At 48.9% G+C, this 10892-nt stretch overlaps 1 protein-coding gene across 1 annotated transcript; it reads left to right on the top strand.

Moving 5' to 3' along the window:
• Window positions 1-2884: 2884 nt before the first annotated feature.
• CUNH10orf82 (chromosome unknown C10orf82 homolog) lies at window positions 2885-9889 on the top strand. The gene is made up of 3 exons (XM_040254822.1): window positions 2885-3754; window positions 7495-7713; window positions 9357-9889. The coding sequence occupies exons 1-3, from the start codon at window positions 3619-3621 to the stop codon at window positions 9545-9547; spliced, it is 546 nt and encodes a 181-aa protein (XP_040110756.1). The 5' UTR covers window positions 2885-3618; the 3' UTR covers window positions 9548-9889.
• The last annotated feature ends 1003 nt before the right edge of the window (window positions 9890-10892 follow it).

Genomic DNA, 10892 nt, shown 5'->3' with positions numbered 1-10892 from the left:
TCCTCTGTTTACTGGGAACCAAACCTTCATCAACATCCATTAGCCCCCTTTCTCTTGAAGCCAAAGAAAGCAGCCCCACCAGAAAGAAGGCAGAAAAGCCACAGGAACTCCACTGCACCCTGGAAGTCATGTAAAAGGAAAAGCAAAAGGCCAAGCGTGGTGACTTGGCTTGTCCTCTGGTGTCCCAGCAGGCACACCTAGCTGGCTGCTGAATCTAGGGTTTTGTGCTTATTCCAGACTCTTAAGTCTGGGTCAACCTCCATCCAGAGACGGCTCTAAAACTTCCGGATAGCCAGAGGTGAGCCCCAGGACCCTGTTGTTGTTCAGTCACTAAGTCGTGTCCAACTCTCTGCGACCCCGTGGACTGCAGCACGCCAGGCTTCCCTGTCCTTCACCATCTCCCGGAGCTTACTCAAATTCATGTCCATTGAGTCAGTGATGCCATCCAACCTTCTCATCCTCTGTCACCCCCTTCTCCTGCCTTCAGTCTTCCCCAGCATCACGGTATGGGTTCTTCCTAAGGGGGTAGCTCCACTGAAGTTTCCTCTGAAGTTCAATGGCCCTGAGGAGAGGTGGGGAAGTCTGGGAGGCGGAGTGAAACATGTATCGTGAAAGTAGGGCCATCAGGCCGTCTGGATGCAGTTTCCTCATCTGTAGAGGGAACAGCTGGAACTGGCAGTCTGTTAAGGCCGTGCGATCCCTGGTCTGGGTCACACAGTGGGCATCTTGGTTTCAGTCCAATGTGAAAGTTCAGCTCCCGTAAAATAAGGCTGGTCAGAAGGAGTATGGTCCTGCCTGCCCAGCATCCTTCATTGGGTGCTTGGTCCCCTTCTCACGCTTACCTGTCCTGGTCCACCTGGAGATTCTCCTAGTAAGGGACACCAGGCTGCGGGTGCAGGGGGTATGAGAGGCCCAAGGGAAGCCGCCTGGACAGAGCCTCCATTTCCCTCCCAGGCTGCTCCCCCCAACCCTGCCAAGGCCTGTTCCCACCAATCCTCTCCCCCAAGCCCAGGCTCCCCAGTGTCCACATAAGAAAAGCTGGCTTTGAGACGGATTCCTTACTGTACTCCCCGGCCCAATTTCCACACCCAGAGCAGCCTAACCGGCGGGAGACCACGTACCCCGAACAGAAAACAGCTTCGGAGGCAAAATCCTTGCTGGGAAAATCCCTGGATTTTACCCCAAGAGCAGACGCTGAGCAAGTCTCCTTTGACTCCTGGGGGTGCTTCCAGTCCAGAGGCAGAAAGCTGAGGAAGAGGGAGGGGCAGGCTGGGGGTGCGACTCCGCCCCCTTTCTCCTCCCTTAGTCCCGCGGTTGGGGTGAGCGCACAAAGGCCGGGAGGCCGGGTGGTCCAGTGGAGGCCAGGCGTGGGCGGGAGGCCCTGTGGGGCCGTGATCTAGGCCGGCCCAGGTGAGGGCGCTGGAGTGGAGTAAGGGTGGGGAGGCGGGGTGTCCACGCTTTCTGATTGGTTTTCAGGCCCCACCCCCAGCAAAGCTCCTCCTCAGCCTCTTCCCTTCTGCCTCCTCCAGGCAGACCTCCAGGCTGGTGAGCAGCCCACCACCCACCCGCGCAGATCGCAGCCCTATCCCCAACCACGCGCACGCACTCCTGTCCCCACCGCTCTTCTCAGGTGGCTCAGCAGTGAAGAATCTGCCTACCACGCTGGAAACGTGGGTTGGATCCCTGGGTCGGGAAGATCCGCTGGAAAAGGAAATAGCAACCCACTCCAGTACTCTTGCCTAGGAAATCCCATGGACAGAGGAGCCTGGCAGGCTATAGTCCGTAAGCAACTAAACCACCACCACCACCACCAATCCTGCTCCCAGAGTTTAAACCTTCTGACCTCCTTGGCCTTTAACTGTGTAGATCACAATAAACTGTGGAAAATTCTGAAAGAGATGGGAATACTAGACCACCTCACCTGCCTCTTGAGAAACCTATATGCAGGTCAGGAAGCAACAGTTAGAACTGGACATGGAACAACAGACTGGTTCCAAATAGGAAAAGGAGTACATCAAGGCTGTATATTGTCACCCTGCTTATTTAACTTATATGCAGGGTACATCATGAGAAATGCTGGGTTGGAAGAAGCACAAGCTGGAATCAAGATTGCCGGGAGAAATGTCAATAGCCTCAGATATGCAGATGACACCACTCTTATGGCAGAAAGTGAAGAGGAACTAAAAAACCTCCTGATGAAAGTGAAAGAGGAGAGTGAAAAAGTTGGCTTAAAGCTCAACATTCAGAAAACGAAGATCATGGTATCTGGTCCCATCACTTCATGGCAAATAGATGGGCAAACAGTGGAAACAGTGTCAGACTTTATTTTGGGGGGCTCCAAAATCACTGCAGATGGTGACTACAGCCATGAAATTAAAAGACACTTAATCCTTGGAAGGAAAGTTATGACCAACCTAGATAGCATATTGAAAAGCACAGACATTACTTTGCCAACAAAGGTCCATCTAGTCAAGGCTATGGTTTTTCCAGTAGTCATGTATGGATGTGAGAGTTAGACTGTGAAGAAGGCTGAGCACCGAAGAATTGATGCTTTTGAACTGTGGTGTTGGAGAAGACTCTTGCAAGTCCCTTGGACTGCAAGGAGATCCAACCAGTCCATTCTAAAGATCAGTCCTGGGTGTTCTTTGGAAGGAATGATGCTAAAGTGAAACTCCAATACTTTGGCCACCTCATGTGAAGAGCTGACTCACTGGAAAAGACTCTGATGCTGGGAGGGATTGGGGGCAGGAGGAGAAGGGGACGACAGAGGATGAGATGGCTGGATGGCATCACAGACTCGATGGACGTGAGTTTGAGTGAACTCCCAGAGTTGGTGATGGACAGGGAGGCCTGGCGTGCTGTGATTCATGGGGTTGCAAAGATTTGGACACGACTGAGCAACTGAACTGAACCGAACTGACCTTGGATGCAGAAATCTTCAAACAAGTTTCTTAACCTCTTTGTGTCTTATTTTACCATCTGTAAAACGGGGGCTGAAATAGAAATTAACCCTTAGGGCGGTAGTGAGGATTTAACAAGGTTTCCCTTAGTGGCTCAGATGGTAAAGAATCTGCCTGCAGTGCTGGAGACCAGGGTTCGATCCCTGGGTGGTGAAGATCCTCTGGAAAAGGAAATGGCAGGGATGCAGTCCTGTTTTCGGCTGTGTGGTGCAAGTGAATGTCTGAACTGTTAAAATTCCCATCACTGCGGAGTATACCATGATGGAGACCCTCTCCTCTACCCCTGAGGCCATTTGTCCTGGCCACGAAGGCATCACTTTTGAGATTAACTGGCTGGGCAGGGTAGATGCCAGATGCAGGACCTGGCTTGTACTAAGGCAAGCACAGGCCATCCCAGAAGGAGGAAGGGGTCTGGATCCAGAGAAAGCATCCACGTAAACTGATGCTGTGTGGTACCCCACCCTGCTGCCCCCTGCAACCGCAGCTTGGACTCCATTTCAACTTTAGAGACTTCTGATCCTTTCCAGCCACAGCTTACTCTAATTCTTCATTGCGTCCTGCACATTGAATGTTCAGTGGCATCCTTGGCTAATGCCGCTGCTTTCTCTCTGTCCCAGTTCCCTGGCAAGGTTAGTCTTACTCCCAAAGACTCTGACACATGTGCAGTGAGTTCTTTAGGAAGGGACTTCTGATGAGATTATTTCATTCCCTCTTCCCTTCATTAACAGAGAGCAGAATCATGGAGTCTTCCAAGACCTTCATGAGACAGATGCTGATCACACCAGGCTACAGTGGTAAGTGGTGACGGGCCTGGCAGGGGGACCATTTCTGTCTCTTTCTTGCCCCGTTGTCCATGTCTGACTGGTTTAATGACCAGTACAGGCACTTCAGCATTTAAGAGACTTGTTGAAAGTGCTCCATTGTTGAAGATGGCAGATCACTGGGTTCTGATAAGTGGAGAAATATAATCTAGGGAGAATTCCATGGACTGTTCCATGGGGTCACAAAGAGTCAGACACCACTGAGCAACTTTCACTTTCAAATCCCCCAGGACATGGTCTGGTATCCAGGAAGCACTTATCTCATGACTCTTACATGCATTTGGACCTGGGGAGACACAGATGAGTAAACTAAGGCTCTGTTCCTCTCTCCAGGTTGTGCTATTCTCAAACACTAGGGCTGTCCTTATGGTCCCATTTCTTCCTGTGTCCCCTAGAGGGAGGGTGGCCAATTACTCTGGTTTGTTGGGAATGGTCACAGTTTTAGCACTGAAAGTCCTGCATCCCAGGAAACCCCTCAGCCCTTGGCAAGTCAGGAGAACTAGTCACTCTATCCTAAGGCTTCTCCTTCTCAGCCTCCTGGGCTACTGAGAATTTACTAAATCACATCACGGTGGGTGATGAAACTAGTGCTCCCCAGAAGCCCTCTGCTCTCACATACAGGTATTCTCAGGAGGGGAGATTCATGGAGAATATTCCAAGGGTGCCCATCCTTGGTCCTACTGGTTGGTTAAGAGAATAAGCTTTGGGTTTTAATAAACTGGGATCCGAATCTCTTCCTGGCCATTATCTATGTGATTGTAAGTAGGTTACATACCTCTGTATGGTAAGGAGAAATTCCTATAAAATGGTTGTGTTAGTTTCCTAGGGCTGTTGTGTAAAGCAGCAGACATTTATTCTTTCACAGTTACGGAGGCCAGGAGTCTGAAATGAGGTATGGGCAGGACCGCACTCTTGGACGGGCCCTGGTGTTCCTTGCCTTGTGGCAGCACCACTCCAGTCTCTGCCCCCATCTCCTCGTGACCCCTCTTGTGGCCATCTGCTCAGTGTCTTTGTGTCTTTGTTTCTCAGACCTCCCTCTCCTTTCTTTTAGAAGGAAGCTAGCCATTGGATGTGGGAGTCCATCCTAAATCTAAGATGATCTCATTTCCGAATCCGTAATTATACCTGCAAAGACTCTATTTCCTGATAGGTTCACCTTCACAAGTTTCAGGGGTTAGGACTTGGGTAGATCTATCGATTCAACCCACTATATGGGGTAGGGATAGATTCCTCATAAGATTATTGTGAAGATTAAAGGAGCTTTGTTGTTGTTCAGTTGGCAAGTGGTGTCTGACTCTTTGCGACCCCATGGACTGCAGCACACTAGGCTTCCTTGTCCTTCACTCTCTCCTGGAGTTGGCTCAAATTCATGTCCATTGAGTGGGAGATGCTATCCAACTATCTCATCCTCTGTTTTCCCCCTTCTCCTTTTGCCTTCATTCTTTCCCAGCATCAGGATCTTTTCTAATGAGTTGGCTCTTTGAATCAGGTGGTCAAAGTATTGGAGTTCCAGCATCAGTCCTTCAAAATTTAGGGTTGATTTCCCTTAAGATTGACTAGTTTGATCTCCTTGCAGTCCAAGGGACTCTCAATAATTTTCTCCAGCACCCTAGCTCAAAAGCATCAGTTGTTTGGCACTCAGTCTTCTTTACGGTCCAGCTCTCACATCCATACGTGACTACTGGGAAAACCATAGCTTTGACCATAGGCACCTTTGTTGGTAAAGTGATGTCTCTGCTTTTTAATATGCTGTCTAGGTTTGTCATAGCTTTCCTTATAAAAAGTTCAGTTCAGTTCAGTCACTCAGTTGTGTCCAATTCTTTGAGACCCCATGAACCACAGCACGCCAAGCCTCCCTGTCCATTACCAACTCCCAGAGTTTACCCAAACTCATGTCCTTTGAGTCAGTGATGCCATCTAACCATCTCATCCTCTGTCATCCCCTTCTCCTCCTGCCCTCAATCTTTCCCAACATCAGGGTCTTTTCAAATGAGTCAGCTCTTCGCATCAGGTGGCCAAAATATTGGAGTTTAAGCTTCAACATCAGTCCTTCCAATGAACACCCAGGAGTGATCTCCTTTAGGATGGACTGGTTGGATCTCCTTGCAGTCCAAGGGACTCTCAAGAGTCTTCTCCAACACCACAGTTCAAAAGCATTAATTCTTCTGTGCTCAGCTTTCTTTATAGTCCCACTCTCACATCCATACATGACTACTGGAAAAACCATAGCCTTGACTAGATGGACCTTTGTTGACAAAGTAATGTCTCTGCTTTTTAATATACTGTCAAGGTTGGTCATAACTTTCCTTCCAAGGAGTAAGCGTCTTTTAATTTCATGGCTGCAGTCACCATCTGCAGTGATTTCGGAGCCCAAAAAAATAAAGTCAGCCACTGTTTCCACTGTTTCCCCATCTATTTGCCATGAAGTGATGGGACCAGATGCCATGATCTTAGTTTTCTGAATGCTGAGCTTTAAGCCAACTTTTCCACTCTCCTCTTTCACAAAGCAAGTGTCAATTTGATGGCTGCAGTCACCATCCACAGTGATTTTAAAGCCCAAGAAAAGGAGCTGGGATATATTTGAAATATCTTGGCCTTTAGCAAGACTCAATAAAGGTTGTTTGTATTTCTGTGTGTGTGTGTGTGTGTGTGTGTGTGTGTGTGTGCATGCGTGCACGCATATATATACAAAATCAGGTAAAATCTCTGCAGATCAAAGTAGACCCTGATGAAGAAGAACCACTGTGATGAGGTCCCTGGGTGTCTAGGGTCTCTTCCATGTTGTTAGTGTATCTTTTAATTGTCTTTTAATTGTCTAACATGTCTTTAATCTCCCAAGTCCAACTGGGAGCCTGGCTAGAGGATGGAAGGCTTCCAGCACTGTCAAGAACAGTCTAATAATTCGAATCCTCCAGAGGAGATTTCTTGCCAGTGCAAAGGGTGAGGGTTACTGCCTTCAACTCTGAGGCCAGCTTTTCTTACCTGGGGATAAGAGCAAAAAGGTTGAGCTTCAATAATGAGACTTATATATTTATTTATTTATTTATTTGCAATTTAAAGCTAAGCCTTAACCAGTTTTTTTTCCATTCTTTGTTCTTTTTAAAAATGGCCCTATTATGACAATATTATAGTACTTACGATTCAGCATCCAGTTTAAATAAATAGTTGTGTTTTACCCATACTAATTGTAATGATTATATGTTATTTTGTGGGAAATGCTGAAAAATTGTGCTCAGGGTGGGTCTCACAGATAATAAATTTACCTTTTTGTGTAATAGGCCTCAGCTTTTAATAAGCCCGCAATTTTCTGATGGTCCGACAAGAAAGATCCCAAATTGCATTTGGAAAGTGTCAAGGAAAATAAGCTTTCTCTTTAAAAAGATGAATAATTTCAATTACTTCTCAGACTATCATTTTGGCCCATTAAATGCTTTCCCCATTTGCCATACGGGCTGACATTGGGGGCTTTGCTGTCAAAGAACATTACTGTCATCGCCTTTGTGGAAACGGGGATGCTCCAAGGTCATTTTTTGTGGCCTTGGGAGGATCCAGCCACAGTGGAAACAATAGCACGGCTTGTATTCATGGCCTTTGGGAAAATGCAGTGTTGTTGGCCAAGGAAGAAATGGCCAGGACTGGGCAGAGATTCTGGGGGTTTGGGCAGGATCTGAATCTCTTGCTGCAGGTTGTGATTCCCTCCTCGACCCTTGCAGGCTTCGTGCCCTACCTGAGCTGCCAGGGCACCTCCAGCGAGGACAACATGGCCCACTGTCTGAAAATCTTCCAGGAGAACACACAGCGGTATAAAGACCAGCTGGAGGAATTCCGCTGCTCTGTGGCCACTGCTCCCAAGCTGAAAGCTGTCCGCTCGGAAGGGACGGTCCTGCGGACACTGCACCAGTATTACCAGCAGTACCATCCCTTGAGTCTGGGTACTGCCCTCCCCCCTCACGCTGGGCCCCGTTGCAGGGCCTGGCTGGCTTGCTGAGTGGCCACCAAGAGTACCATTCCAGATCCCCAGGTGTCTATGCAAAGTGGAGAGGCTCAGTTGCTTAAAAGGATAAAGAAACATATCCAGGGGGAGGGGGAGACAGCTAGGGGAGAGGGTTCTGGTACTCACCTCCCTGGGTGGTCATCACAGAGGTTCAGAGAGCAGCTGTGGTCTCAGTGTGCATGTGTGCTAAGCCACTTCAGTTGTGTCCGACACTGACCCTAGGGACTGTAGCCCACCAGGCTCCTCCGTCCATGGGATTCTCCAGGCAAAAAACACTGGAGTGCGTCACCACACCCTCCTCCAGGGGATCTTCCTGACCCAGGGATTGAACCCACATCTCTTCTGTCTCCTGTAGTGGCAGGCGGCTTCTCTACCATGAGCGCCACCTGGGAAGCCCCTGCGGTCTCAGTAGTTACGGCTTTTTAGTTGCTTTCTCTGTGCCCAGCATCGTTATTTCATTAACCACCCATGACAGCCGTATGAAGTCGATACTATTATTCCCACTTGAGCATAGTGTCCCTGGTCTGAGGTCAGACCTGGGGTTTTAATCCAGCTCCTCCAGGTGCTAGCTGGTTTGCACTGAATAACAACCATAATAACAATGAAAAAACCAACTGATGATATGACTGTATGATGTGAATCATCAAAACAGTGATTTATCCCAGCTGGTTTTTAAGGTCTAACATCCAACAGGAAAAGTAATGGACTGATTGCCTTTATTATTATTACTGTAACGGGGGACTTTTCAGCACATGCCAGCTCACATGTTTGTCATGCTTTAGAAATTTCCCAGCCATTACAAGAAGCACCAGCCTAAGTGTTTGGGCTTTAGCCCAGCTCTGTGACTCTTTGCTATGTGACCTAGGGCAGGTGACTTTCCCTCTCTGGGCTACAGTTCCTTCATCTAAGGCAGGGAAGGATGGACGACTAGACACTCCCTAGGGTGCCTTCCAACTTTGAGGTTCTGGTACTCTCTGGTCTAATTCAATTCTTATAACAACTGGAGGAGACAGAGGCAGGCAGTTATCTTTCATCTCACAAATGTGAAATTGCCGAAGGTCAGCCCACCAGGCGGCCAGAGCTAGGTGTGATGTGCCTTTTCCTGACGTACATGCTTCTCTTGATTCCCTTAGTTAAATCATCAAGGAGCATCAGATGCCTGAAGCTTCTGTGTTGTTGTTGTTAGTCTGAGAAAAGAGTGGGATCCATTTAAGAGCAATAACTTGGGAATCAGAGAAACGCAGGTCTAAATCCTGGCTCTGCCACTTCCTTGCTATGTGACCTCGGCCAAGATTCCCTTCACCTCTCTGAGGTGTCAATGTCCTGCTCCACGAAAGTGTTGGTGATAATAGCACCGACTTCTTAGAGTTTGTAAGACAATGAAATGAGAGAGAGAGCCTATGTAAATCCCCATTAAATGCAGACACACAGAATAAACCAACCAGTGGTAGCTGTCCTTATCACGTCTCGGGGCCTAGGGCTCTCCCCAGGGCTGATTGTTGGGATACTGGTTGGCTTGGGAGTGCCGCCCACTGGATGGCTTCTCAAAGCCCTCAAGGAAGCATGGCATCTTTTTCACAGAATGCAAGAGCATAAAGAAACCTCTTCACGAGCCCCCCATCCCTGGCTGGGCAGGCTACCTGCCGAGAGCCAGGGTCACTGAATTAGGCTGCTCCACGCGGTACACCGTCATGGCCAGAAACTGCTACAGGGACTTCCTGGACCTCGTGGAGCGGGCCAAACAAGCACACCTGAAACCATATGAGGAGTAAGTCTGGCCTGGGTGGCATCTGCAGAGAGCGAGAACCAGGGGGTGAGCCGATCAGGGTTTCCAGATGCCCCCAGCCCAAAGCTAGGACTGATTTTGTTGTGTGTCTGATTTGTTTTTGCAAGGCAGCCATGTTTGTAATTGCAGGATCTTCCAAGTCGGCAGCCACATCCTGCCTCCCCAGCTCCCCACTTGCGCCCAACAAGCTCCAGGAGCCCTGCTTCTGGTCTTTGCTGGTTTGCAGGGAGAGGCTGGGAGTAAAAACCAACAAGGCCTCCCCATCCTGGCAGCGACCTGAGGCTCAAGGTTGCTGAAGAAAGGACATGGTAGGACACTGCTGGGAGTGGGGCTCTTGTGGCCTCAGTTTTCTATTCTGTAAGATGGAGATGATGATCCTTGAGGGTAAATTGTCAGGAGCAGAAATGAATATACCGTGCTCCTATGGGACCTGCATAGATTATACTTGTTTTTATCAGTAAAAGAAATAACTATGGCTCTTGTTCTTACTTTAGAATATATGGAGTTAAGTCCACACCGCCTCCTCCTACTCCTCCTCCAAAAGTTTTGTTGCATGAAGGGCTGCTGCCAAAATATCCGGATTTCTCTCTTCCAGGTAAGGAGGGACTTTCTTTCCTGGCCTGCTGTTTTCAAAGCGGGACAGGATGTGTGCAGTAGCCCCTCTGCTTCGCTGGACCACCTGCCTGCATTGCGTGGGGCTGGTTTCTTTTCCAGGTGTGAGGTGTCCTACCCTCAGCCGAGCCTTGATGGAGGACCCCAGGCCCCTGATGACGTGTGGCTGTACTCAGAGGCCAAGTGTTTGGTGCAGCGGGAAGATTTACTTAGAGCCACTGTCTGCAAGAAAGGACATGGAAGGGTACGAGTGGAGAGCTCCCTAAGGAGAGGCAGACGTTACCCGGGGATCAGAAGCTTCCCGTCCTCACACAAGATTGCTTCACACACCTGACAGACATGGGAAATTTCCTAAGAATCCTTTTCACTGCCACCTGCATCCTGACCATTGGGCAATAATACATCATTCTTGATAAAGGCCTTTTATTGTTGTGTGAGTATAAAGAGGAATACTGCTCAGCCTTCTGAAGCTTTCTGTGGATTTTCTGCAGGTTCCGTTGACCTTGATGGGTGGGACCGTCTCTTCCTGACCCCAGGGTAACATAGTGCGCTTGGTAACATTGTGGCTGAAGCTCTAGTCCAGCCCTCTAATGAGTCGGTCCCCATCGGTCACCTTGGGTCATGGTGTGGCAGTCCCCAACATGGGCACAGAACCGTGCCCACCCCAACCCCAGTGTTTCAGAACCCAGGCCAGGAAAGCCATTGTATTGGCTTCCTAA

The sequence above is a fragment of the Oryx dammah genome, unplaced genomic scaffold (assembly GCF_014754425.2).
Source record: "Oryx dammah isolate SB20612 unplaced genomic scaffold, SCBI_Odam_1.1 HiC_scaffold_14, whole genome shotgun sequence".
In the NCBI taxonomy this organism is placed as follows: Eukaryota; Metazoa; Chordata; class Mammalia; order Artiodactyla; family Bovidae; genus Oryx; species Oryx dammah.
This window is presented reverse-complemented; position numbering and strand designations above follow the sequence as displayed.

Bases quoted from the DNA above. Each gene is read 5' to 3' on its own strand.
- CUNH10orf82 (XM_040254822.1), top strand. From the start codon at position 3,619: ATGTGCAGTGAGTTCTTTAGGAAGGGACTTCTGATGAGATTATTTCAT. The intron at 3,755-7,494 runs GTAAGTGGTGAC...CGACCCTTGCAG, and splicing joins GATCACACCAGGCTACAGTG to GCTTCGTGCCCTACCTGAGC. The intron at 7,714-9,356 runs GTACTGCCCTCC...TCTTTTTCACAG, and splicing joins GTACCATCCCTTGAGTCTGG to AATGCAAGAGCATAAAGAAA.